Source organism: Cotesia glomerata, linkage group LG7, assembly GCF_020080835.1.
Source record: "Cotesia glomerata isolate CgM1 linkage group LG7, MPM_Cglom_v2.3, whole genome shotgun sequence".
Classification (NCBI taxonomy): domain Eukaryota; kingdom Metazoa; phylum Arthropoda; class Insecta; order Hymenoptera; family Braconidae; genus Cotesia; species Cotesia glomerata.
The window spans coordinates 13,729,642-13,753,136 of NC_058164.1; the positions used below are offsets into that span (position 1 = coordinate 13,729,642).

The 23,495-nt window shown below is 31.2% G+C and overlaps 3 protein-coding genes across 3 annotated transcripts; all 3 read left to right on the plus strand.

Annotated features, from left to right (window-relative positions):
- Nucleotides 1-2,047: 2,047 nt before the first annotated feature.
- On the plus strand, nucleotides 2,048-3,367 carry LOC123269622. The gene has a single exon (XM_044735455.1). The coding sequence runs from the start codon at nucleotides 2,048-2,050 to the stop codon at nucleotides 3,365-3,367; it is 1,320 nt and encodes a 439-aa protein (XP_044591390.1).
- Nucleotides 3,368-3,421: 54 nt separating this feature from the next.
- On the plus strand, nucleotides 3,422-7,213 carry LOC123269623. Its single transcript, XM_044735456.1, has one exon. It carries the CDS (start codon nucleotides 3,422-3,424, stop codon nucleotides 7,211-7,213), a length of 3,792 nt encoding a protein of 1,263 aa, XP_044591391.1.
- Nucleotides 7,214-17,613: 10,400 nt separating this feature from the next.
- Nucleotides 17,614-20,532, plus strand: LOC123269624. The gene is made up of 3 exons (XM_044735458.1): nucleotides 17,614-17,644; nucleotides 19,108-19,391; nucleotides 20,362-20,532. The coding sequence occupies exons 1-3, from the start codon at nucleotides 17,614-17,616 to the stop codon at nucleotides 20,530-20,532; spliced, it is 486 nt and encodes a 161-aa protein (XP_044591393.1).
- The last annotated feature ends 2,963 nt before the right edge of the window (nucleotides 20,533-23,495 follow it).

The window sequence follows — 23,495 nt, forward strand, 5'->3', positions numbered from 1 at the left end:
ACTGTACGCAAAAACATCGTCTGGCATTTCAATCCTCCTTCATCTCCTCATTTTGGCGGCATCTGAGAAGCGGCTGTGAAGTCTTTCAAACATCACTTTAAGCGGATGGTAAAGGATCAACTTTTAATCTTCGAAGAACTAAATACTCTAGCTATACAAATTGAATCTATACTTAATTCACGACCGTTGTGCTCATTATCTAGTGATTCCAACGATCCTATTGCATTAACATCTGCACATATTTTAATCGGGCGTCCTCTTACTTTACTGCCGGAAAATGATTTTTCTAATGTTCCAAATAACCGACTCAACGTCTGGCGATTCTTCGCTAAGACTCGCCAGAACTTCTGGAAACGCTGGTACTTGGAGTACCTCCACGAACTCTAAACCCGCCAAAAATGGCACTCATCTCAAAGTGATCTGAAGGTCAACCAAATTGTACTCATCATGGACAAAAACTGTTTAACCGATAAAAAAAAAACATTCAATAAAAATTTATAAGAGGAGTTGCGCCTTCGGGCTTGATCGCTCCAACTCGTGAAAATTCGTGTCACACCATGGCTGTCGCTCATGCGCGCTTTGGTTAGCGGGAGAGAAGCCGGTTCACGTGGCCGGCGGCAAGCAGTTGTGCTTGGACGCTTGTACTAGTACGACTACTCTGTGTCAATCGTTTTCTGATTTATCACGTATAATACGCATTTACTTTAACACTTAAAATTTTCATTAAATATTATTAGTTTCATTAATTTCAATTACCAATTAAATTCTCGAATCATTAAATTTCATTAGTAATTATTCAGTGAGTTAAATAAATCAAAATTAATAAGTGACGCCACGCGGTTATTGCGCGCCATTTTGAGAAAGGATTGCATCAGCTACGCGGCTTTAGTCAATCCATAGTTAATACGCAATACTTATAATAAATTACATTAAATTCATCGTTCGACATTTAACCATCATTCTATCAAATCAAATTTCATCAATTATTCAATTCTGACGTCAAAATTATCTAATTAGTTCCTACACTAATAATTATAATCTATCAGTATTTACACTGACGTTGTACGTCGATCAATTAGTATTGCACTATCAATCGACTCTAGTTAACTTAAAAGTTAGCGTCAATTCACGAATTCTGAATTAATACATTTTGCGTTTCTAAGAAGGTTGAGCTCACCTCGTGTTGATTGCGACGGCAATTTACACATAGTCTTATTCGCACTACACGCTTTGCGTTCTTACTTGTACATTTTTTCATTCGAGGAGGTTTTTTCTCAGTGCAACTGAGTTTTCCTCCTCTGGGGATAAATAAATCTTCATTTTATTCCCCTACAAATCGACGCACAATTTATTTAATATCCTAATCCCAAATTAACTATAATTTTTAAAACAATTACGGAAACTATCCTAAGTGGATAGTTTTCGACAAAACATTTGGTGCCTCCTGTGAGGTTTGAACTCACGACCCCTGGTTTACGAAAACGAGCAAGACGATCCAAGGATCCAATCACTACACCACCCAGCTGCTGCCAGCATCGTTGGACTTCAACACATGAGATAAGTTTTTGAATTATTAAAATTTATTCAATACTAACTATCATATCATTTTATCACTTGACAATATATTCAACTTATTCATTTGTAATTTTAATTAATTGTCTAAGTTTGACTGACGGATTGGTTGTCACTAGGCAATCAATTTATCAATCGAATAGTGCAATTGGTTATCATTTAAATATTTACGTACGTTATTATTCTTATTATTTACGTATAATTTAATTTAATTAATTATTTAATAATCGACAATTAATTGGTCATTGTATGGTGACTAGTTATTTTTCGACAGAATAATTAATTATTAGTTAATCTCTATCTTCATTATTAATTCTCAAATTATTTATTATTAATTATAATTAAGTGTTTAAGTCGTTTCTTAGATAAATTGATCACCACAAGTAATCTATTTATTATAGAAATAAGACAATTAATTATCAATTAATATTTATCACGATTATTATTACTGTTATTTTTATAAATTTATCACAAAATGGATAACCCGAGGGTTTCTTTAGAACAAAAACGCGTAATGATAGCTTCGAAAATTACTAAACTTCAGGATGAACTAACAGCTGAAGGTGTTAAAACTAAGTCCATTAACTATCGCTTTACAAAGGTAAAGGAATTATTTGAACAATATGAAAAACTTATTGAGAAACTCGAATTAACTACACCAGAGGATAATGAAGTAAATCTCGCGGAAGACGTTCGTACATTATTTTACGATCTTATGGATCAATTTGAAAAGTTAACTCAATTGAATAGAACTAACCATAATAATTCACATAATGCAAACATTAGTACGAATAATACTACAGCGGGAAATACTACCTTTGTTGAGACTCAACGACTTGCTAAACTCCCTACTACTGATTTACCTAAATTCGATGGTAATTTTGAAAATTGGCTATCTTTCAAAAACACATTTAAAACACTTATTGATACACGTAATGATCTTGATGATCTAAACAAATTTTTATACCTCCGCGGATGTTTAATTGGCTCAGCAACTAACAAGCTAGCGCTTTTTGATGCGAGTGCAGAGAATTATATTAAAGCTTGGGATTTTTTAACTAAAACATATCAGAAGAAAAGAGCATTAATTTGTAAACATTATGACTCGATACTTAATCTTAATACAATTTCGATCCCAACAACAGATAATTTAAACAAGTTGATAGATGATGCTCGGCAACATATAAATAATCTACAGTCATTTCAAATTAATATTACCGAATCCTTACTTGTACGAATATTAGAAAATAAGTTACCATCAGAAATTAAAAACAAATGGCAAGAAACGTTCACTGACAACGACACTCTCCCAACATTTGAATCATTTTGTGAATTTATCTCAAACTTTGCCTTCAGACTTAATACACACAGACCCGATAAACATCGCGATTCCGATCATTCTTCCAAACGAAGACGTAATGAACACTCGAATAATAATTTGAAGAAACAAAAAACTGACACGCCAGTTCAAGCTTTAGTGACAACCTCCTCTTCTGCCTGCCCATGTTGCAAACATTTACATCCACTCTATAAATGTCACATATTCAATGCATTAACTGTAGGAGAACGGATAAAATTCGTAAAATCTAGTAAACTCTGCAATAATTGTCTTCGCGTACACCAGGGAAACTGCACTTCTAGCAGATGTCGAGTCTGTAAGAAATTCCATCATACTGCATTGCACATTAATCAAAATGCAACTCAACAAACAAATAATGCTAACGTATCAAAACATGATTCTGCCAAAATCGAATCACCCGCTACTGTAACAACTGATAAGGGATCTATAGCTTGACTAGTCGTTGATAATTATACAACCATACTTAGAACACCGCGTTTTCAATTGATGATGAGTGCTCTCATCCAGATGCGTGATTCAGCAGGTAAATTCATACAAGCTCGCGCTTTACTTGATACCTGTGCAACAGCTAATTTTATTACTGAAAATTTGACTAATAAATTAAAACTTCCTATGCAAAATTGTTCTATTCCAATCGGGGCTGTTAATGGAATGCAAACCCTTTCAAAACATGTCGTACAAATAAATTGTAAATCTTTAAACGATAAATTTCAAAGAACATTGTCATTTTTAACCGTTGATGAAATTGCAGAATTAAGTCCGAATGAAATGTTTCCACGTAATAAAATATGCATACCTAAAAACATAATACTCGCTGATCCACAATTTCACATACCAAGACCTGTAGATGTCCTTATCGGTTCAGGTACCACACTTTCTCTTCTATCTGTCGGACAGATTAATCGCTCACAAAATGACTGTGATTTAATACTACAAAAAACACAACTGGGCTGGGTCGTAGCGGGGGGAGTCAATAATGATAAAGATGTATTTCTTGTAACTTGTCAATTAACTGATCTATCGAGTCAATTAACCAAATTTTGGAATATTGAAGACCTAGGTTCTAATGATTCTCGATCCTTTGATGATTCTACGTGCGAGACCTATTATCAAAATAACACTACTCGCGATACTGACGGTAGATACGTAGTAAAATTACCTTTTCGCGTAGACGATGTCGATTTCGGAAATTCTAAACAACTAGCTTATAAAAGATTTCTATCCTTACAGAGGAGATTAAATTCAGATTCCTCATTAAAGGCTGAATACATTAAGGTCATGAACGAATATATCGATCTTGGCCACATGGTACACGTACCGGATGATAGTGGACCTGGGTATTATATGCCCCATCATCCGATAATTAAAACATCTAGTACTACCACCAAGGTATGCGTTGTATTTGATGCTTCAGCTAAAACCGATAAAGGTATCTCATTGAATGAAGTTCTACTAACTGGACCTACTATACAAGACAATCTCTTCACTATTATTTTGCGTTTCCGCACCTTTGTTTATGCTATGACTTCTGACATCGCTCAAATGTATCGGCAAATCTGTATTCATCCGGATCATCACAAATTTCAACGAATTCTTTACTATCATAATAACAATATTAGCACTTTTGAACTTAAACGAGTTACGTTCGGGGTTTCTGCAGCCCCATTTTTAGCTATACGCACCGTAAACCAACTTGCTGATGACGAATCTCATAATTTTCCTGTAGCTTCAAAAATATTAAAACGAGATCTTTATGTCGATAATCTACTAACTGGATCTAATTCTTTGACCGAAATTTTAAAATTGCGTGATGAAATCATTCAACTGGTGCGAAAAGGTGGATTTGAACTCAGACAATGGGCTTCAAATCATCGACATGCACTGGATAATTTCGATCAAAGAACTTTAGATTTAGATTGTGCTATCAATGATGATCCAATTTCTAAAACTTTAGGCATTGCATGGAATTCTCTAACGGACGAATTTATTTACACAGTCAAACCAATTGACTCGTCGCGAAAAATAACTAAGCGAACCATCTTATCTGATATTGCAAAAATTTTCGACCCTATCGGAATTCTGGGTCCTATAGTATTAGCGGCAAAAACTATCATTCAAGAATGTTGGAAATTAAAGGTCCACTGGGACGAAGCGGTCCCACAAGAGCTACATTTACACTGGTGTAAATTTGCTGAACAATTACCTCTGATTAAAGATTTTTCTATTGAGCGCAATATTTTACTTCCCAATCCGACTGACATACAATTGCACGGATTTTGTGACGCTAGTAAAGTGGGCTATGGTGCTTGTATTTACATAAGATCAGTAAATAAACGCGGAAACGTGCTCACAAAATTAGTTTGTTCTAAATCTCGAGTTGCTCCCATCAAAGATGTTACAATTCCAAAATTAGAATTATGCGGAGCATTATTACTTGCTAAATTATATAAAGACACAATTCCCTCCTTTGACTTTGATATTTCTAAAGTTACGTTTTGGTCTGATTCAACTATTGTACTTCAATGGCTCAAACGGTCTCCTAACTCTCTGAAGGTCTTTGAAGCAAATCGCGTAGCAAAAATTCAAACTCTTTGCAGTAAAGTCGAATGGCGACATGTTAGAACCAAAGACAATCCGGCAGATTGTTTATCTAGAGGTCAACTTCCTTCTGAATTCTTAAATAACAAAATGTGGTTAGAAGGTCCCACGTGGCTCTCACAGGACTCTCTTAATTGGCCTAACTTAAAGCCTGCTGTTCCTTCCGAACTTCCAGGTACTCGAAAAATTACCTGTTTAGTAGCCACTACTGAGAATTTGTTTAAACGATTTTCATCATATTCCAAACTTATAATTTCCCTTTCTTATTGTTTACGAATGTTAAAAAATAATGCCTTCAAATACAAATCTTTAAGCGTAGAAGAAAAATTATCAACTGAAAAAAAAATCTTGACTATGATTCAAAACGAACAATATCATTATGAAATCGAACAAATTAAGGAAACCAGAGAGACTAAGAACTTACGATTGCGATGTCTCAATCCATTTATCGATTCAGATGGACTACTGAGAGTAGGAGGTCGTTTGAAACATGCTCCTATATCTTTTTCAAAGAAACATCCTATTTTATTACCTTCACGTCATTATGTTACCGATTTAATTATTAGAGAAACACATGAAAAATTATACCATTCAAGTATACAGAGTACGCTTTCAAATCTTAGACACAAATTTTGGCTACTAGACGGTAAAAACCAGATCCGTAAAATTGTAAAAAATTGTGTCACATGCATTCGACATCAGCCTGTAATACTGCAAGGTAAAATGGCTAATTTACCTAGATCTCGAGTCACCGAATCAGCGGCATTTTCCCACATGGGTGTAGACTACTTTGGACCGCTCTTTATTAAAGAACGTAAATTCAGAAACAGAACAAAAATTAAAGTCTACGGATGCGTCTTTGTTTGCATGGCTACTAAAGCTATACATTTAGAAATTGCTAGCGATTTAACAACAGAAGGTTTTCTCGGGGCATTTGGTCGTTTCATTGGTCGACGAGGAGTTCCAACTCACGTCTACTCGGACAATGGTACTAATTTTGTAGGCGCAAATAATCAATTGAGAGAATTGTATGTGTTATTTAATTCAAAATCCCATCAAAATTCCGTTAACGAATATGCTGTACGCAAAAACATTATCTGGACGTTCAATCCTCCACTATCTCCTCATTTTGGTGGTATTTGGGAAGCAGCGGTAAAATCCTTCAAACACCACTTTAAACGAGTGGTAAAAGACCAACTTCTCACTTTCGAAGAATTGAATTCTCTAACCATCCAAATAGAATCTATACTAAATTCTCGTCCTCTCTGTTCTCTATCTAGTGATCCTAATGATCCTATTGCCTTGACGCCTGCTCATATTTTAATAGGACGTCCTCTCACAATGCTGCCTGAAAATGATTTTTCTGATGTTCCAGATAACAGACTCAATGTTTGGCAATTCATTATCAAGGCTAGACAAGACTTTTGGAGACGTTGGTATTTGGAATACCTCCATGAACTTCAAATTCGGCAAAAATGGCATTCCTCTCAAGGAGAAATTTCAATCAATCAAGTCGTCTTATTGATGGATAAAAACCAACCATGTATGCGGTGGCAGCTGGGAGTGGTGGTCGACATTCATCCAGGAGATGATGATGTGACAAGAGTAGCTTCAATCCGAACGGCTCAAGGGATATACAAACGAAATATCACTCTACTATGTCCTTTACCAATCAATTCTTGAATTTTATAAAATCAAACATTGTAATCATGTAATGTAACCAATTGTAAACACTATTCATACCATCTTGCTCAGCCTTCGCAACGGGGGGAGTATGTTTAACCGATAAAAAAAAAACATTCAATAAAAATTTATAAGAGGAGTTGCGCCTTCGGGCTTGATCGCTCCAACTCGTGAAAATTCGTGTCACACCATGGCTGTCGCTCATGCGCGCTTTGGTTAGCGGGAGAGAAGCCGGTTCACGTGGCCGGCGGCAAGCAGTTGTGCTTGGACGCTTGTACTAGTACGACTACTCTGTGTCAATCGTTTTCTGATTTATCACGTATAATACGCATTTACTTTAACACTTAAAATTTTCATTAAATATTATTAGTTTCATTAATTTCAATTACCAATTAAATTCTCGAATCATTAAATTTCATTAGTAATTATTCAGTGAGTTAAATAAATCAAAATTAATAAGTGACGCCACGCGGTTATTGCGCGCCATTTTGAGAAAGGATTGCATCAGCTACGCGGCTTTAGTCAATCCATAGTTAATACGCAATACTTATAATAAATTACATTAAATTCATCGTTCGACATTTAACCATCATTCTATCAAATCAAATTTCATCAATTATTCAATTCTGACGTCAAAATTATCTAATTAGTTCCTACACTAATAATTATAATCTATCAGTATTTACACTGACGTTGTACGTCGATCAATTAGTATTGCACTATCAATCGACTCTAGTTAACTTAAAAGTTAGCGTCAATTCACGAATTCTGAATTAATACATTTTGCGTTTCTAAGAAGGTTGAGCTCACCTCGTGTTGATTGCGACGGCAATTTACACATAGTCTTATTCGCACTACACGCTTTGCGTTCTTACTTGTACATTTTTTCATTCGAGGAGGTTTTTTCTCAGTGCAACTGAGTTTTCCTCCTCTGGGGATAAATAAATCTTCATTTTATTCCCCTACAAATCGACGCACAATTTATTTAATATCCTAATCCCAAATTAACTATAATTTTTAAAACAATTACGGAAACTATCCTAAGTGGATAGTTTTCGACAAAACAAAAACCAACCCTGTATGCGGTGGCTGCTAGGAGTGGTGGTCGAGACATATCCAGGAGACGATGGAGTGATCAGCGTCACATCAGTCCGAACAGCACAGGGGCTGTTCAAACGCAACATTACTCTACTCTATCCACTGCCAATTAATTCCTAAAATACACTTCATTAACGCATTGTAATACATATTATTGTACATCATCACTCATACATCATGCATATTGCTCACTCGCTCGCTCGCAACGGGGGGAGTGTGTTGAAACGCAGAAAACATAACGTCTTTTTTTATAACGTATTTTGACTCTCGGAATTTATTCGATGCTCAAAATTCTACGAAAAACGCTCACAGACAAAGGCATTGCATCTGGAACGTTCGAGAACGTTGGCTTGAGCTCGGTCCCCGAGCTTCGAGGCTCGGACCACTGTAATGATGGCTGCTGCGCTTGCGCAGAACGTCAAGCGGGAGAAACACCGGGCAGCGTGTGCTGGCACGCGGCAGTTGCTCTGTGACTTTCGTACTGAAACGATCTGCTTAAACATCTACGGCTAATTTTTAACTAAAACTATCTTTGCATTTAACTCGCGATAACTACTATCTCAATATTCATTTAATTTATATCGTTTAATTGAATTAAAATTAATTTAACATCGCTAAACTTAAAACACATCAGACATTCGCGTGAGATTTCCGCATTACGTCACGGCGATAGCGGTCTTAAAAACAGCGTCTGTCAATTCTTTTCATAACACCTCTCGGCAATAATTCTCATACAAAATAAATTTCAAATCATGTCGCTACATTAATTTGATCAATTAACAATCAACACGAACGGCGGCTGAGCTCACCCCTATTGTGTTCTCTCCTTGAGACATAATTTTATCATTCACACACATATACTGAGACACTACAAAATGTCCCGATGTTACCAGCCTAGCGAACTATCACCCGAAATTTTCGTTACCGACTCTAGCTAAATTAATGTGCAGCTCCGTGACGTCACAAGACGACACGAGGAGGGAAAAATCAGCTACGAACCTAAAAACTTGAGCGGTGATTGCTACTTCGATCTATCCCCCGGTGTTAACCACCACGCAAAATATTTCTTAGTCATTTTACCACTATTACCACTATTACTGCTATTCGGTGATTACCCACCAGAAATCTCATTAAGTTCTAAAAGTTCATTATTTAATTTAATATTCTGTATTATTTTCTATCAAAATTATTATTTTCGCATCAGGTGATTACTCACCACGCTCACTAGTATTATTACTAAATTAGTTATAATCTTAAATACAAGTGTTCTGTTTCATAAATATTTCGTTACCGAAATATTATAAGTCTTGTTTAAAGTGTTGATTTGGTGAAATAAAGTTAAGTTTCTTTTATAATCTTTGTCGCCAATCACGATTTATTACTGAGAACACCAACATTAATTTAATACGTCTACGACCATCCAAAAGGGTCCAATCGAGGAAGCAGAACAATCGTCGCCGTTAATAATATTGTAAGTAAATAAAATAAATTAACTGGCACACGAGGGAATTTCTGTTAGACCTCCAAGGTAAAATCCTAATATATAAAATTATAGACAACATCCATCTAGGAAGCGGGAAATTCCCGGGCAGTGATCCTAAATAAAATCAGAAGTTTATTCGATTATTCCCTTCCCCGCGAGGTTTAATGGATTAAATAATTAAATTTTTAAAGTATACAAAAATTTAGTGTTTCAATACATACTTTTTCATTCACACATATTTGTTGTATATTTCGAGGTTTTTTCTCAGTTTCGGCTGAGGTTTTCCTCCTCTGGGGAAATAAACTTTCATCATTATTGTGCCCTTAACTAAGTGATTTATTTAAAGTTACCTTACCTAATCTAAAAATTATGAAAATTTAATTTTAAGTGTTAAAATTAAAAACAATTACGGGAAGTAACCTCATTGGCGTTTCCGACAAAACAGATTTTTCGATAAAATTATAGTTTTTTTGAAATATTTGTTACGATATTTAAATTCGGACAAGAAATCATGAAAACAAGCTATTATAAAATTAAATTCGCTACAAAAGAGTTTCTTTCGGTTTTAGATGAAGTTTATATCTATCGAGGTAATCTTATTAATAAACTCATAAACTCTATTAAGTCAGTCATTTTAGCACTAAAAACTTTATTTTTCCAGAAATACGAACAATTTTATAACTTCTATTCACAATAAGTTATTTGAATAGGTCTCGCAAATGATAACAAAGTTATATTTGATATTATTTTCTTATTTTCAAAATGAAAATGTGCAAATTTATTTCTCATAAACTGATTTATCAATTCCAAGGTTTGAGTGAGCTTTCTTTTGTATTTTTTATGTTTCGATCTCTGTAAACATCCAAAATTTGAATAATATAATGCTTCTGATCTTGATCTTTCGTGAACAAATCATTGTATTCTTGCATTAATTTTACACCACGTTAAGCAACATCGTTCTCAACTGGTAAATTATTTACAGCGTTCAAACAGATCTGATAATTTATATTTTCATGCCAGTTTCCACAATCGATTCACAACTTCTAATCAATTGACAAAAAATTGTCTTCTGTTGCTTTGAAAAAAATTTTGATTCATTTATGGTACCTAACTTCATAAAACTGTTTGATGGCATTATTCGATGACGTTGTTGATAACGAAACGAAAAAAAAAAAATGGTTCAAAAATTGTTCGATACTTCTAATGATGAACTCAATTCTTCAGATGACAGTCAAATCTATAATTACAAAAAATTGGTAATAGCTGAAAAAGATGTATCAAAATTATTCGACCAAGGATTAGAACAGTACGTTAATTCTTCTTCAATTAATTTCTTTCTTAAACTAGGTTTGAATACAACTTAGTTGAAAGATAATTGTGAAAACTGGCAAGAAAATATAAATTATCAGATCTGTTTGAACGCTGTAAATAATTTACCAGTTGTAAACAATGTTGCTGAACGCGGTGTAAAATTAATGCGAGAATCCAATGATTTGTTCACGAAAGATGAAAATCAGAAGCAGTTTATTATTAGAATTTTGGATGATTACAGAGCTCGAAACATAAAAAATACAGAAGATAGCTTACTCAAACCTTGGAATTGATAAATCAGTTTATGAGAAATAAATTTGCACATTTCCGTTTTGAAAATAAGGAAATAATATCAAATATAACTTTGCTACCATTTACGAGACATATTTAAATAATTAATTGTGAATAGAAGTTATAAAATTGTTCATATTTCTGGAAAAATGAAGTTTTTAGTGCTAAAATGACTGACAATGGAGTTTATGAGTTTATTAATAAGAGGGTCATTCCATGTCAAATCGATCAATAGTTGGAATCGACCCCTTTCGATTTGGATGAATTTTGGTCAGAAGTTTTCTTTTATCATAAAACAAAGTTCTGCCAAAGAAAAAAAAATACAAAAAATTTTTTCGACAGATATGCAAATTCAAAATTTCGCGATTTTTCCAGTTTTTCAATTTTGTTTTTGCAATATCTTGAATGCTATTATAGATACAGAAATGGTCTTTTGTTTGTTTGAAAGGGGACACTCGGGGCTATTGATAAAAAAATATTTTGGAAAATAATTTCGAAAAATGCTAAATTTCTCAAATTTTGAATTTTTGAAAATTGTCAAAAATGGAGACCGCCATTAAAATTTCGGCTCCATTTTTTTTTATAATACCGTGTAATGATCTTGAAAGATCCTCAAATTTTTGCATAGGTGTTTTTTTTTTTTTAAATATGAATTTCAGAATTTCGAAAAAATTTTTTTTTTTGTTTTTTGCAACTTCTATAAACGGTAAAAATATGCAGATACATAATATTGTAATTTTAACTACTTTAAATTAAAATCCACGACGTGGAAACATTAAATAATAATTATGAGTGGTTGTGTCCATGATTTAATATAATAAATAAGAAAGCAGGGAAGTGGACAATGAAATGATGTAAAGCATTGTCCACTTTCCTGCTATCTTATTTATTATATTAAATCATGGACACAAAAACTCATACTATATTTTCACCGAGGAGATTTTTCCAAGAGGTTTATCAAGCACATGGAGAATCAACCGTCAGACTTATTAAGGAACGGGCTAATAATTTACTTAAACTGGCAGCTTTAAAGAATAGAAAGATTTTTCTTTTACAATGTCGGCTTAATAGAGTGACACCGAAACATATCAGTCACAACCTTCGGTGTACCTACTCATTATCTGTTGACAAATATCCTTTTATGAAGCAGGTTGATAAAACCATTACTAGATTTCACCGGTCGGTGTTAAATCTGGAGATAAGAGTGACGTTATAGAAAATTGAAAGACTATCTTTATCAATAAATAATACTAGGGACTGTTTGAAGGAGAGGATTCCAGTTGACATGTTCAAGAAATGTGTACGTATAAATAATAACAGATATGACAAGACGTTTGACAAGATAAAGAAGAACAATATGAATAAATTAGCTAGGCTAGTGAATGTTAAGTTGAACATGAATAATTTATGTAAGGAAAAAAAGCATGTTTATAATTTCACGGATGTTAATTTACCAACTGAGGTTATGGAGATTCTGAACTTGGACCCGAAGTTTGTTGTGGAGTCAAAAAATAATATGAAACTGTTACCCACGATTATCAAGGAGGTTGAGTGTGGGATTGCGGCTGTCAATGAGCCTTTTTCCTGAGAGTAGTACAGCGAACGTGCCACGAGAGGCAGCACTCGTAGTAGGGACAGACATAAAATATTTTCATTTAAGACAGTGTTATTTACGCTATATTATTTTATTATTTAAAAATAATATTTAAACACAAAAAAATTTTTTTAATAACCACTATGCCAACAAAACATTGTAGTTTTGCAAAGTGTACGTCGGATAATCGCTATCCAGAAGAAAATCTGTTTTTTATACCATTTGTAAAACCTCATATCGACGAGGTTAGATTCCAATAAAAGATTACGAAATTATAAAGTTCTAAATAACTAATAAACTAATTACTTAGAATCATCAATTACATGTTTTCAAAATTATTTTTGAAATTAATTAAATGAATAAAAAATGAATAGCAAATTTTTTTCACACACTGATAGAAGGATTTATTTGTACCAAAAAATATTTGTTAATGGTTAACAAATCATTTATTAGAGACCACTTTTTAGTATTAAACAAATATTTCTTAGTATTTAAAATGATTTGTTTGTATTTAATAAATCTGATGTTCATTTATTGAATATTAATAAATCTTTTTAAATACTAAGAAATATTCATTAAGGATTAAAAAGTGGTTTCTAATAAATGATTTGTTAAATATTAAAAAATATTTTTAACTAGAAACAAATCCTTCTATTAGTGCAGTTATTGGATATAAATTAAAATGACATATAACCTCTGTCTGTTACTTAATCGTATTCATTTATTACATATAATAACGTTTATTTATTACCATTTATATTTCATTCATATTTCACTCTAAAATAAATCTTAAATTTATAATTATTTTCAATTTCTCTTGTTACAGTTTGAATTTACCGCTAGTTTTTTACTAGAGTTTGTATACTAACCTGTCAATTAATTCATTTTTTTTTCCGGTAACTTTTAAGTTACGGCACGCAAACCAACGTTTTAATGTGACAACATTATTGTCTTTTACGGTTGCAAATTTTAATTTTGCTTCAGGAACGTCGTCTTCGGTCAAAAACATGTTTTTTATAAGTCCACTTTACTATGTGATTAAATGGAGCTCTGACAATGTTTGTCCCTACCGAACTACTAGCGCCGCTAGTGAGTAATTTTTCGTACTTCAGGAAAAAGGCTCATTTGGAGGATTGTGATATAGTGGAGGAGAGCATCATAAAGAATAACTTAAGGTCTAGAGTTATCAATATTATATCTAATTTCTGTAAAAAGAATGTTTTTGACTTGAAGCATAGAATGATTGGAAAGAATTTGTCTTACACTAAACGGTTCTTCGACGAGCATCAGGATCTGATAGTTGCACGTTCGGACAAAGGTAACACCACGGTAGTAACGTGGGGGGAAGAGTATGAAAAGGAGATGTTTAACTTGTTGAATGATAAAAAGACATACAAGCAGCTAAGTAAGGACCCTACGAACAAGTTCCAACGTGTGGGTAATAATCTGGTTAAGGAGCTTCTAGATTTGGAGCTGATTGACAAACCTCAAGCGGATTTTCTAACATCAAGGTATACGAAAAAAATATATATCCAGGGATATATCTCTTCAGAATATATCCTGGTATATATTCCTGGATATATACCAGGATATACTCAATTATGCCGAAAAGATATATGATGAAACATTATATATCCTGGTATATATACCAGCATGAATACCATTATATATATTAGGGTGTGCCAAAAAAAGACGATATTTTTTTTTTTCACTCTTAGCCCAAAATATGATAGGATATGTCTAAACAAAAATTCTGTCAAAAGGCCAGCTCTTAATTTCAATTTTAAGAGCTCCTTCATCGAACTTTAAGTTTTCCCATATAAATAACATGGAAAGTACGGTCTTAAACAGTATTTTACCCTGCAAGCTGTGAAGAAAATTTTTTTTGATAAAATGAATGATTGGACCTTTTTAAGCATTAAATTTCTGAGAAAAAATTTAATTGAGTCATAAATCAATCGTCATTATTTAAGTTTTTACGGATCTTTGAAATTTGAATTTTTGAAAATTTTACGTTTTTGCATTTAACAGCCAAACTATTGGAGATAGAAAAAAAATTAAATGGCAATTTTGTAGTTCGTTTGATGTTCTATAACAAAGTTCTTAACAATTTTTTGTATAATCAATAACAAAAGCTACAGACCTACAAAGTTTTGTTTTTATTATTTTTCTTTTTTTCAAGTGAACTATCGATGATATAGGACAAAAAATTGAGTAGAAATTTTTTAGTATATCAAATTTGCAACAAAATTGTATAGGTGAGATTTTTCGTATTATTGATGGTTAAAAGTTACAGGCTCAACAAATTCTATTTTTATGATTTTTCATCTATATCATGTAGTATATAAATAATATATATAAAAAATTAATAATAAATATAAAGTACATTCAATTTTTTACAAATTTATGCTTGATAAACTTTATATACTGTCTGCAGTTCCTAGATCAAAAATTGTTTACTAAAATCCAGTAAGAATCAGAAGAACTACAATAAGAATTTGTGAAATAGAACCCTCCTTCAAGTTGTTTACTATGACTAGATTATTATAATTATGGTTTATGATGAAATATACACGATTAGATTAAATAATGATGATAATAAATTTATAATTACTTTGCAAATAAAACAGATAAAAAGTTTTTATAGTTTTGATTATATATTTAGACTCTAAAGAAATATGTTTCCTTTTCAATATCAATTAATCGCAATTTAACCCAGAAAAATTATTACACAAAAATAAATTCTCAATATTTTATGTTTATGTTTCTATAAATATTAATATTTGCATTGAACTATGTGTTTTCTATAAAAATGAAGTTGTTATTGCTGCCAATATTTAAATTTAAATTCAAATTATCCTAAGAAATTCGCATTTAACGCCCTCTAAGCATTTATTGTTTTACCGCTTAATTGATAAATTTTCCCCGGGAGAACGCCAATTAGTGAATTCTATTGTCTTTCGTTTTAATTAGTCTTCAATTGAGGTTGGTTTTTTAAGATTTATTTATGTAATAACAACAATTATACTTTTTGGAAAAAAAAAACAATGTCTAGTAAAACTAATCAAAGAAAATACATCAACTTAGTTGGCTTCGAATCGAAAAATTTAAATAATTTAAAATTACCGATGAATCGTGACGTTTTATGTTTGTTTTTCTACAAACATAGAACAGAAAAACGAATTATCCGCGAAAGTGCTAAACTTGTTCTTTTTGAGGTTAGTAAGGTGTGGAATAAGTTTTCATTGCCTGCAAACAACTCACATAATACAATCGTAAAAATTGAAAAATTGTACAAAGATTGGCAAATAACTCAAGTGAATAAAGCTCGAAAAAGATCTCCAGCTCAACTATTAGTTGAAAAAAATTTCAGAGATTCTCTTGATCGGTTATTTGATATTGCACCGCAGAATGCTTTACAGATTCTGAATTCTCCTCAAAAAAGAATTCTGATTGATAGTCGGCACATCTGTAAAACTAGACAGTTGTTAAAAAACGCTACCGATGTTTAAGAAGTGCTAAGTACAGCAACTATTTGCCTAGATAATAACTTGAATGTTGTTCAAGTGGAAAGTACAGAAACAAACTCAGACATTAACGAGATTGATCTAGCAGGTATATTAGATAGGTGTTTTTTTGTTCTATTTTTTATAATCTACACTGAGAGAAAAAATTTATTTTAATTAGCAATGTTGCAATAAAAAGTTAATTTGATAAAACTTTTCATCAATTTCATTTCTTAGCTGAAGAAATTAAAATTTTATTAACAGTAACTTTCTTGTTCAAAAAAGTTTTCTAGATTTGGGAAAAAACAATTTTGGATGTGAATTCGCAAGTTGTCTTTCTAAGATTGTTTTTTTTTCCGAATCAAATAAAATTAATTTCAACGAGAAAGTTGCTATGATAATAATTGGGATTTCTTCAGCTAAGAAATAAAGTTATGAAAATTTTCAATAAGTCAATTTTTTCACAACAATGCCTATTCCTTTCAAAATCAATTTTTTTTTCTTAGTGATCTCTTTCATGAGCTGATGAAATTGAACTCTTTTCTCAATTTTCCTTAATTTGTACTCTTAAAAATTTCCATTTATAGACTCTATGTTGCCTCTTTCACAACATTCTACTGCTTCTACTGCATCAACTCAATCAAATAGTTCTACTACTTCTGACTTTTCTAATGAACTACCTCTAGAACCAAAACTAAAAAAAATCAAATTAATGACGCCGGAAGTTGTTTCAGCAATGGATAGAGCTAACGTTACCAGTAGACAAGCGACACATCTTATTTTCGCTATTGCATCGGCTTTGGGACATAATTTAAATGATGTCTCTATAAGTCACCGTACGGTTCATCGAAATCGGATAGAATTAAGAAAGGAAATTGCCAAAGATTTAAAAACTGACTTAAGAATTGCTCAATGCGTTGTTATCCATTGGGATGGGAAGTTACTGCCTGATATAACTGGCCGGGACAAAGTTGAAAGACTTCCAATAATCTTATCAGGTGTTAATACTCAGCAATTATTAGGAGTACCTAAGCTTGATCGTGGGACTGGGTTAAATCAAGCTATCGCTATCAAGGAAATTATAAATGAATGGAACATCTTGGATCGCATTAAAGCAATGTGTTTTGATACTTGTCCTACAAACACAGGTAAATATACTTATTACAAAAATTAAGGTAAATAAACAAAAATTTAAAATTTTTTGGTGATTTTAAAAAGCCTCTAATTTGAAGGAAAATAATCATACAGTATTGTTTTTAAATCTGAACTTTAAAATTTTTGAGCGTGAACAGTGTTGAGGTAATATAAATCATAAGAAAATGAAAAAAAACACTTCCAAGAATTTGCTCATATTCTGTTAAAATTAAAGAAAATTTCTTTTCTCAAGTTTTCTTTTTCGAAAAATTTGTACCTTTTGTGTTCTCTACAACAATTGACATTTGTTGAAAGAGAAAATGTTGCTTCGTAAGGATAACTTAATCTTCAAAAGAGCATACAAATTGAGAAAGATATCTTTATAATTTAAAAAGATCTAATTGATTTTTGACGGGTACTTATGAGAAAAAATCCCAGCGCTTTAAAACGTTCAGAGTTTTTTTAGGGCATTTTAAAATTCAAAAACTACAGAAAATATCCTCCAATTATTCATTACATCTTAATTGATACTAAGTAATCTGAATATACATACGCATCCAAATTTTTTTTAGACGAAATTTTGATTTCGAAAAAATTCTTTTATTAACATCCGTTGACCGCTTGTACAGAATATTTTGTAGTTTTCAAGACCCTCTTTTTACTCTTACGGAGATCATTATTTTCTGAGAAATCGATTGTTAAACTCAAAAAAGACTTTTTTACTCTCACCGACGATAACTTAGCACCAAATAATCGAACAGAGTTTGAAATAAAGTCAAAAAGACGAGAAAGAAATTCTCTAGAAGAGTCTTATGATGACGTTTTAAAAAAAATGATTGAAGTCTATAGACCGTCTTAAAGATCAGCAAATATTTGGAAAATTTTTTTTCGATGATTTTCTACTCTATACACTTTGATTAAAACTAGAAATTGAATTAATTAGTTTATTACTTTATTATTAGGGTGTGCCAAAGTTCAATTTCTGTGAGAAACCTTTCAAAATTGGAATTTTGAGTTCTGCTTTTAACAGGAGTTGAGTTTGGGAATTTTCTGAGATATTTTGAGTTGAGACAATTTATTTGAATTTCATAGAATTCTTAACAGGAGCTTTGTTTGGGCATTTCCGGCTCAAATGCGGAAATTTCAGCGGAAATGAGCAAACAAAGCTCCTGTTAAAAGTTCTATGAAAATCATGTAAATTGTCTCAATCCAGAATATCTTAGGAAATGCCCAAACACAGCTCCTGTTAAAAGCAGAACTCAAAATTCCAATTTTAAAAGCTTTCTCATGGGGATTGAATTTGGCACACCCTATTTATTATACTAAGAAAAAATTTTCCGGTCCATGTCTTTCACGTACACGGTGTATGACTTATTTTCAATACTTTAGTGTACGAAATTCTTAAATTTTTTTGATATTCTCGAAAGTATCAATTGGTATCGAATTTTATTTAATTTTCTAATCATTTTTATTGTAGGATCTGATAAAGGAACATGCAGTCGCTTAGAACAAATGCTAAAAAAGCCATTACTATATTTGGCATGTCGACATCACATATATGAGTTGATTTTGAGAAGCGTTGTTGAAGTTGTTTGGCCAGGATCAAATTCTCCTAATGTACCGATTTTTGTACGGTTCCAAAACTCTTGGAAGAACATAGACCAAACAAAGTATGAGACTGGTATTCAAGATTCCATTATAAATAAAGAAGTTCACGGTAAAAAAGACGAAATAATTAGTTTCATCGTAACTGAACTGCAGGTAGTTAATTTAAATTATAATGATCATTTCTATTAATTAATGTTCGCACATTCACTTTAAAAAGTATACTCTTAAGTCATAGTTTGAGAGCACTATACAAATAAGAAAATTTAAGAAATATATGAATTTTTTGAATATTTCAATTGAATTTGAACGAGTATATTTAAATAAAAAATAGTTTTACCCATAAGAATCAATAAGGTATTTTCAAGTTTCCAGTTCCTCATACGGATATTTTTAACTTTTAATTTTTTTTTCTCAATAATTTATTGTTAAGATACTTGTAATAGAATACAAAACTATACTGATAAAAAAGTGAACTTTTGACTCAATAGAAAAAATCTTGAACCATGAAAACTATTTTGAAAAAACTGATTTTCTTGAGTCTAGAGAAAAAATTCTTAAGCCAAGAAATTTTCTTTGGTCAATAATTTTTTCTCTTGAATCAAAAAAAATCATTTTCTTCAAAATAGTTTTAATAGTTCAAGATTTTATTCTCGATTCAAGTCAATTTTCTTATCAGTGTATTGATTTTAATTTAATTATCAACGATTTGACCACCAAACGTCGTGCGGATCGAAATAAAACTAAAAAAAAATGATATTTTTTCGGTCAGAATGCAGCTCAGACCATTATTAATGAATTTCCCGATCGTTTTTCCTCCTAAAAAATTTTAGAATCTCCGTTTAAAAACTCAACATTTCAAAATACTATTTTTTGTCTCTCGTTCAAGCAGTTATTGATGAAAGTACCGCCTTTCAAATATCACTAAAAAATTAAAAAAATTCATTTGCTCCTTTAGACTTTTGACTAGTAGTCGAATTTAACTAATACTGAAAACTGACATGAGATTTAATACTAGATCATAGTGGTTTTTTCAGATAACAAATGACTATTCGTTGTAATGTATAATTTGATCGTAATTTTTGAAATAATTTTCTAAAACTTAATGAACATTTTTATATTCCAGAAAAAGCATGACAGAGATGATTATAAAGAGCTTTTGGAATTAGTGTTAATATTCTTAGGTGGTACTCCGAAAAACGGGATCAAATTTAGAGCTCCAGGACCAAATCATCATGCAAGATGGATGGCTAAGGCTCTATATGCTTTAAAAATCTTCATTTTAAAAACAGTTTAAAGTCAATGCAACTGAAGTAAATGGACTGAGATATGTCTGCTTATTTCTAGTTAATTTCTACACGGTTTCATGGTTTAATGCACCTTCTGCGATAAAGTCATCCTATCAAGATTTGAATCTGATCAAAAATCTTTATGAATTCCGTTCTGTCCATAAAAAAATGTCTGAAGCAGCAACGGTGACATTTTCAAGACACTTATGGTACTTGTCAGAAGAGTTGGTCGGGTTAGCTTTGTTTGATGACAGAGTTTCCTTACATGCTAAGAGACAAACCGTAACTGCAATAAAAACGCGAGAAAGTAATGCTTCGAATTCAAAAAAATTTATCGTCGAAGACGTAAGCTTATTATTATCGAAAAACATCGAAGATTTTGCTAGCAAGCAATCTCTATTTTTGTTTGAGCAGTATCAATTACCGTATCAATTTATGGACAAGGATCCAGAGCTCTGGGCATTTGATCAAGATTATCTACATTGCAAATCTGTGTTTTCAGACTTAAAAGTTGTCAACGATCTCGCTGAAAGAGGTGTTGCATTAATCCAGGACTACAACAACTGCTTAACGAGAAATGAAGAACAAAAACAATATTTATTGCAAGTTGTCGAAGAACACAGAAAAAAATTTCCTTACGTTACCAAAAATAAAATTGTAGCTACTTATTCAAAGAAATAAAAAAAAAAATTTAACTACACGATTGAAACTATGATAATCGTTTTTGTCTGTTATTTTTATTAAGTGATTATAAATTTATTATCATCATTATTTAATCTAATCGTGTAGAATTTTATCATGAACCAAAATTATAATAATCTAGTCATAGTAATCAACTTGAAGGAGGGTTCTATTTCACAAATTCTTATTGTAGTTTTTCTGATTCTTACTGGAATTTAGTAAACAATTTTTTGATCTAGGAATCTCAATCTTGCTGATTAAAAAATTAACCATTTGTCTCGATAATCACTCAATTTGTATTCATTGAATATTTCTTTAACGCAAAACATTACTGAAGTAACAATAATATTGTAACGATATTGAACTGCAGACAGTATATAAAGTTTACCAAGCATAAATTTGTAAAAATTGAATGTACTTTATATTTATTATTAATTTTTATATATATTATTGATATACTACATGATATAGATGAAAAATCATAAAAATAGAATTTGTTGAGCCTGTAACTTTTAACCATCAATAATACGAAAAATCTCACCTATACAATTTTGTTGCAAATTTGATATACTAAAAAATTTATACTAAATTTTTGTTCTATATCATCGATAGTTCAATTGAAAAAAGTGAAAAATAATAAAAACAAAACTTTGTAGGTCTGTAGCTTTTTTGTTAATGATTATACAAAAAAATTGTTAAGAACTTTGTTATAGAACATCAAACGAACTACAAAATTGCCATTTAATTTTTTTTTCTATCTCCAATAGTTTGGCTGTTAAATGCAAAAAACGTAAAATTTTCAAAAAATTCAAATTTCAAAGATCCGTAAAAACTTAAATAATGACGATTGATTTATGACTCAATGAAATTTTTTCTCAGAAATTTAATGCTTAAAAAGGTCCAATCATTCATTTTATCAAAAGAAATTTTCTTCACAGCTTGCAGGGTAAAATACTGTTTAAGACCGTACTTTCCATGTTATTTATATGGGAAAACTTAAAGTTCGATGAAGGAGCTCTTAAAATTGAAATTAAGAGATGTCCTTTTGACAGAATTTTTGTTTAGACATATCCTATCATATTTTGGGCTGAGTGAAAAAAAAAATATCGTCTTTTTTTGGCACACCCTAATATATATATATATATATATATATATATATATATATATATATATATATATATATATATATATACTAGGATATATCTGAGAAATATTCTAAGATATATACTGAAATATAGGTTAAGATATATCCCAGAATATATACTGGGATATATACTGCTGCATGCAGTCGAGGACATATATTATTTATGTAGCATATATATAGGATATATCCCAAGATATTTGTAGAATATGTACAGGATATATCCAAGTGTATACAAAGGATATATACTTTAATTTTCCTTGGCCTCATTGCTCGGATATATCTAAAAAGCACAGCCTGAGATATATGTCGGATATATACAGGATAAATCAAAGTATACATAACGTATATATTATGTATACATCATATATATACATACTTCAATCGCCTTTGGCGTTATAGCTCGGATATATCTGGACAGTATAGGCTGCGATATACGTACGATATATACAGAATAAATCCAAGTATATATGCAGTATATATTCTGTTTATACCTCGAGAAATATACAAAATATATCCTAAGATATATGTAGAATATATATTTCAATTGTCTTTGGTCTTATTGCTCGGATGCAATGAATAAATTTCTTTGTATTAATTATTTTTGAAATTGAACATGAATAGATTTTGTGTTAATTTAACACAATTAATGTTAAATTTACACATAAAAGTGTTAAATATTTAACACAAAAATTTTTAACACAAAATTTTTTGTCGCAATGACATAAAATTTTCTACTGTGTAGTAAAAAAATATAAAAATAAATTGCTGAGCGTTAGTCTCGCTAAAACTCAAAAACGGGTGGACCGATTAAAAAAATTTTCTATCTTTGGCTATCTTGTTAAAATGCCATTTAACCTTTAAATTTTACACTTATGAATATAAATTTATTAATTTAACTTTCGTTTTTTTTTTTTTTTTTTCCTTTCATTTAGTGTTTTAATGAAAATTAATTTAGTAGATATTTAATAATATTTAAAATTGTTTAAAAAAATTAATGGTAAAAAAAAAAGTAGAAAGAAAGATTGACTTATGTAGAAATTAAAAAAAAAGGAATTTTTCATAAATAATTTTTCAAGAAAAATTTTATTGTTAAATAACATAAAAAAATGATCAAGTGACTGCTAACTTTAATGTTATATTGATTTT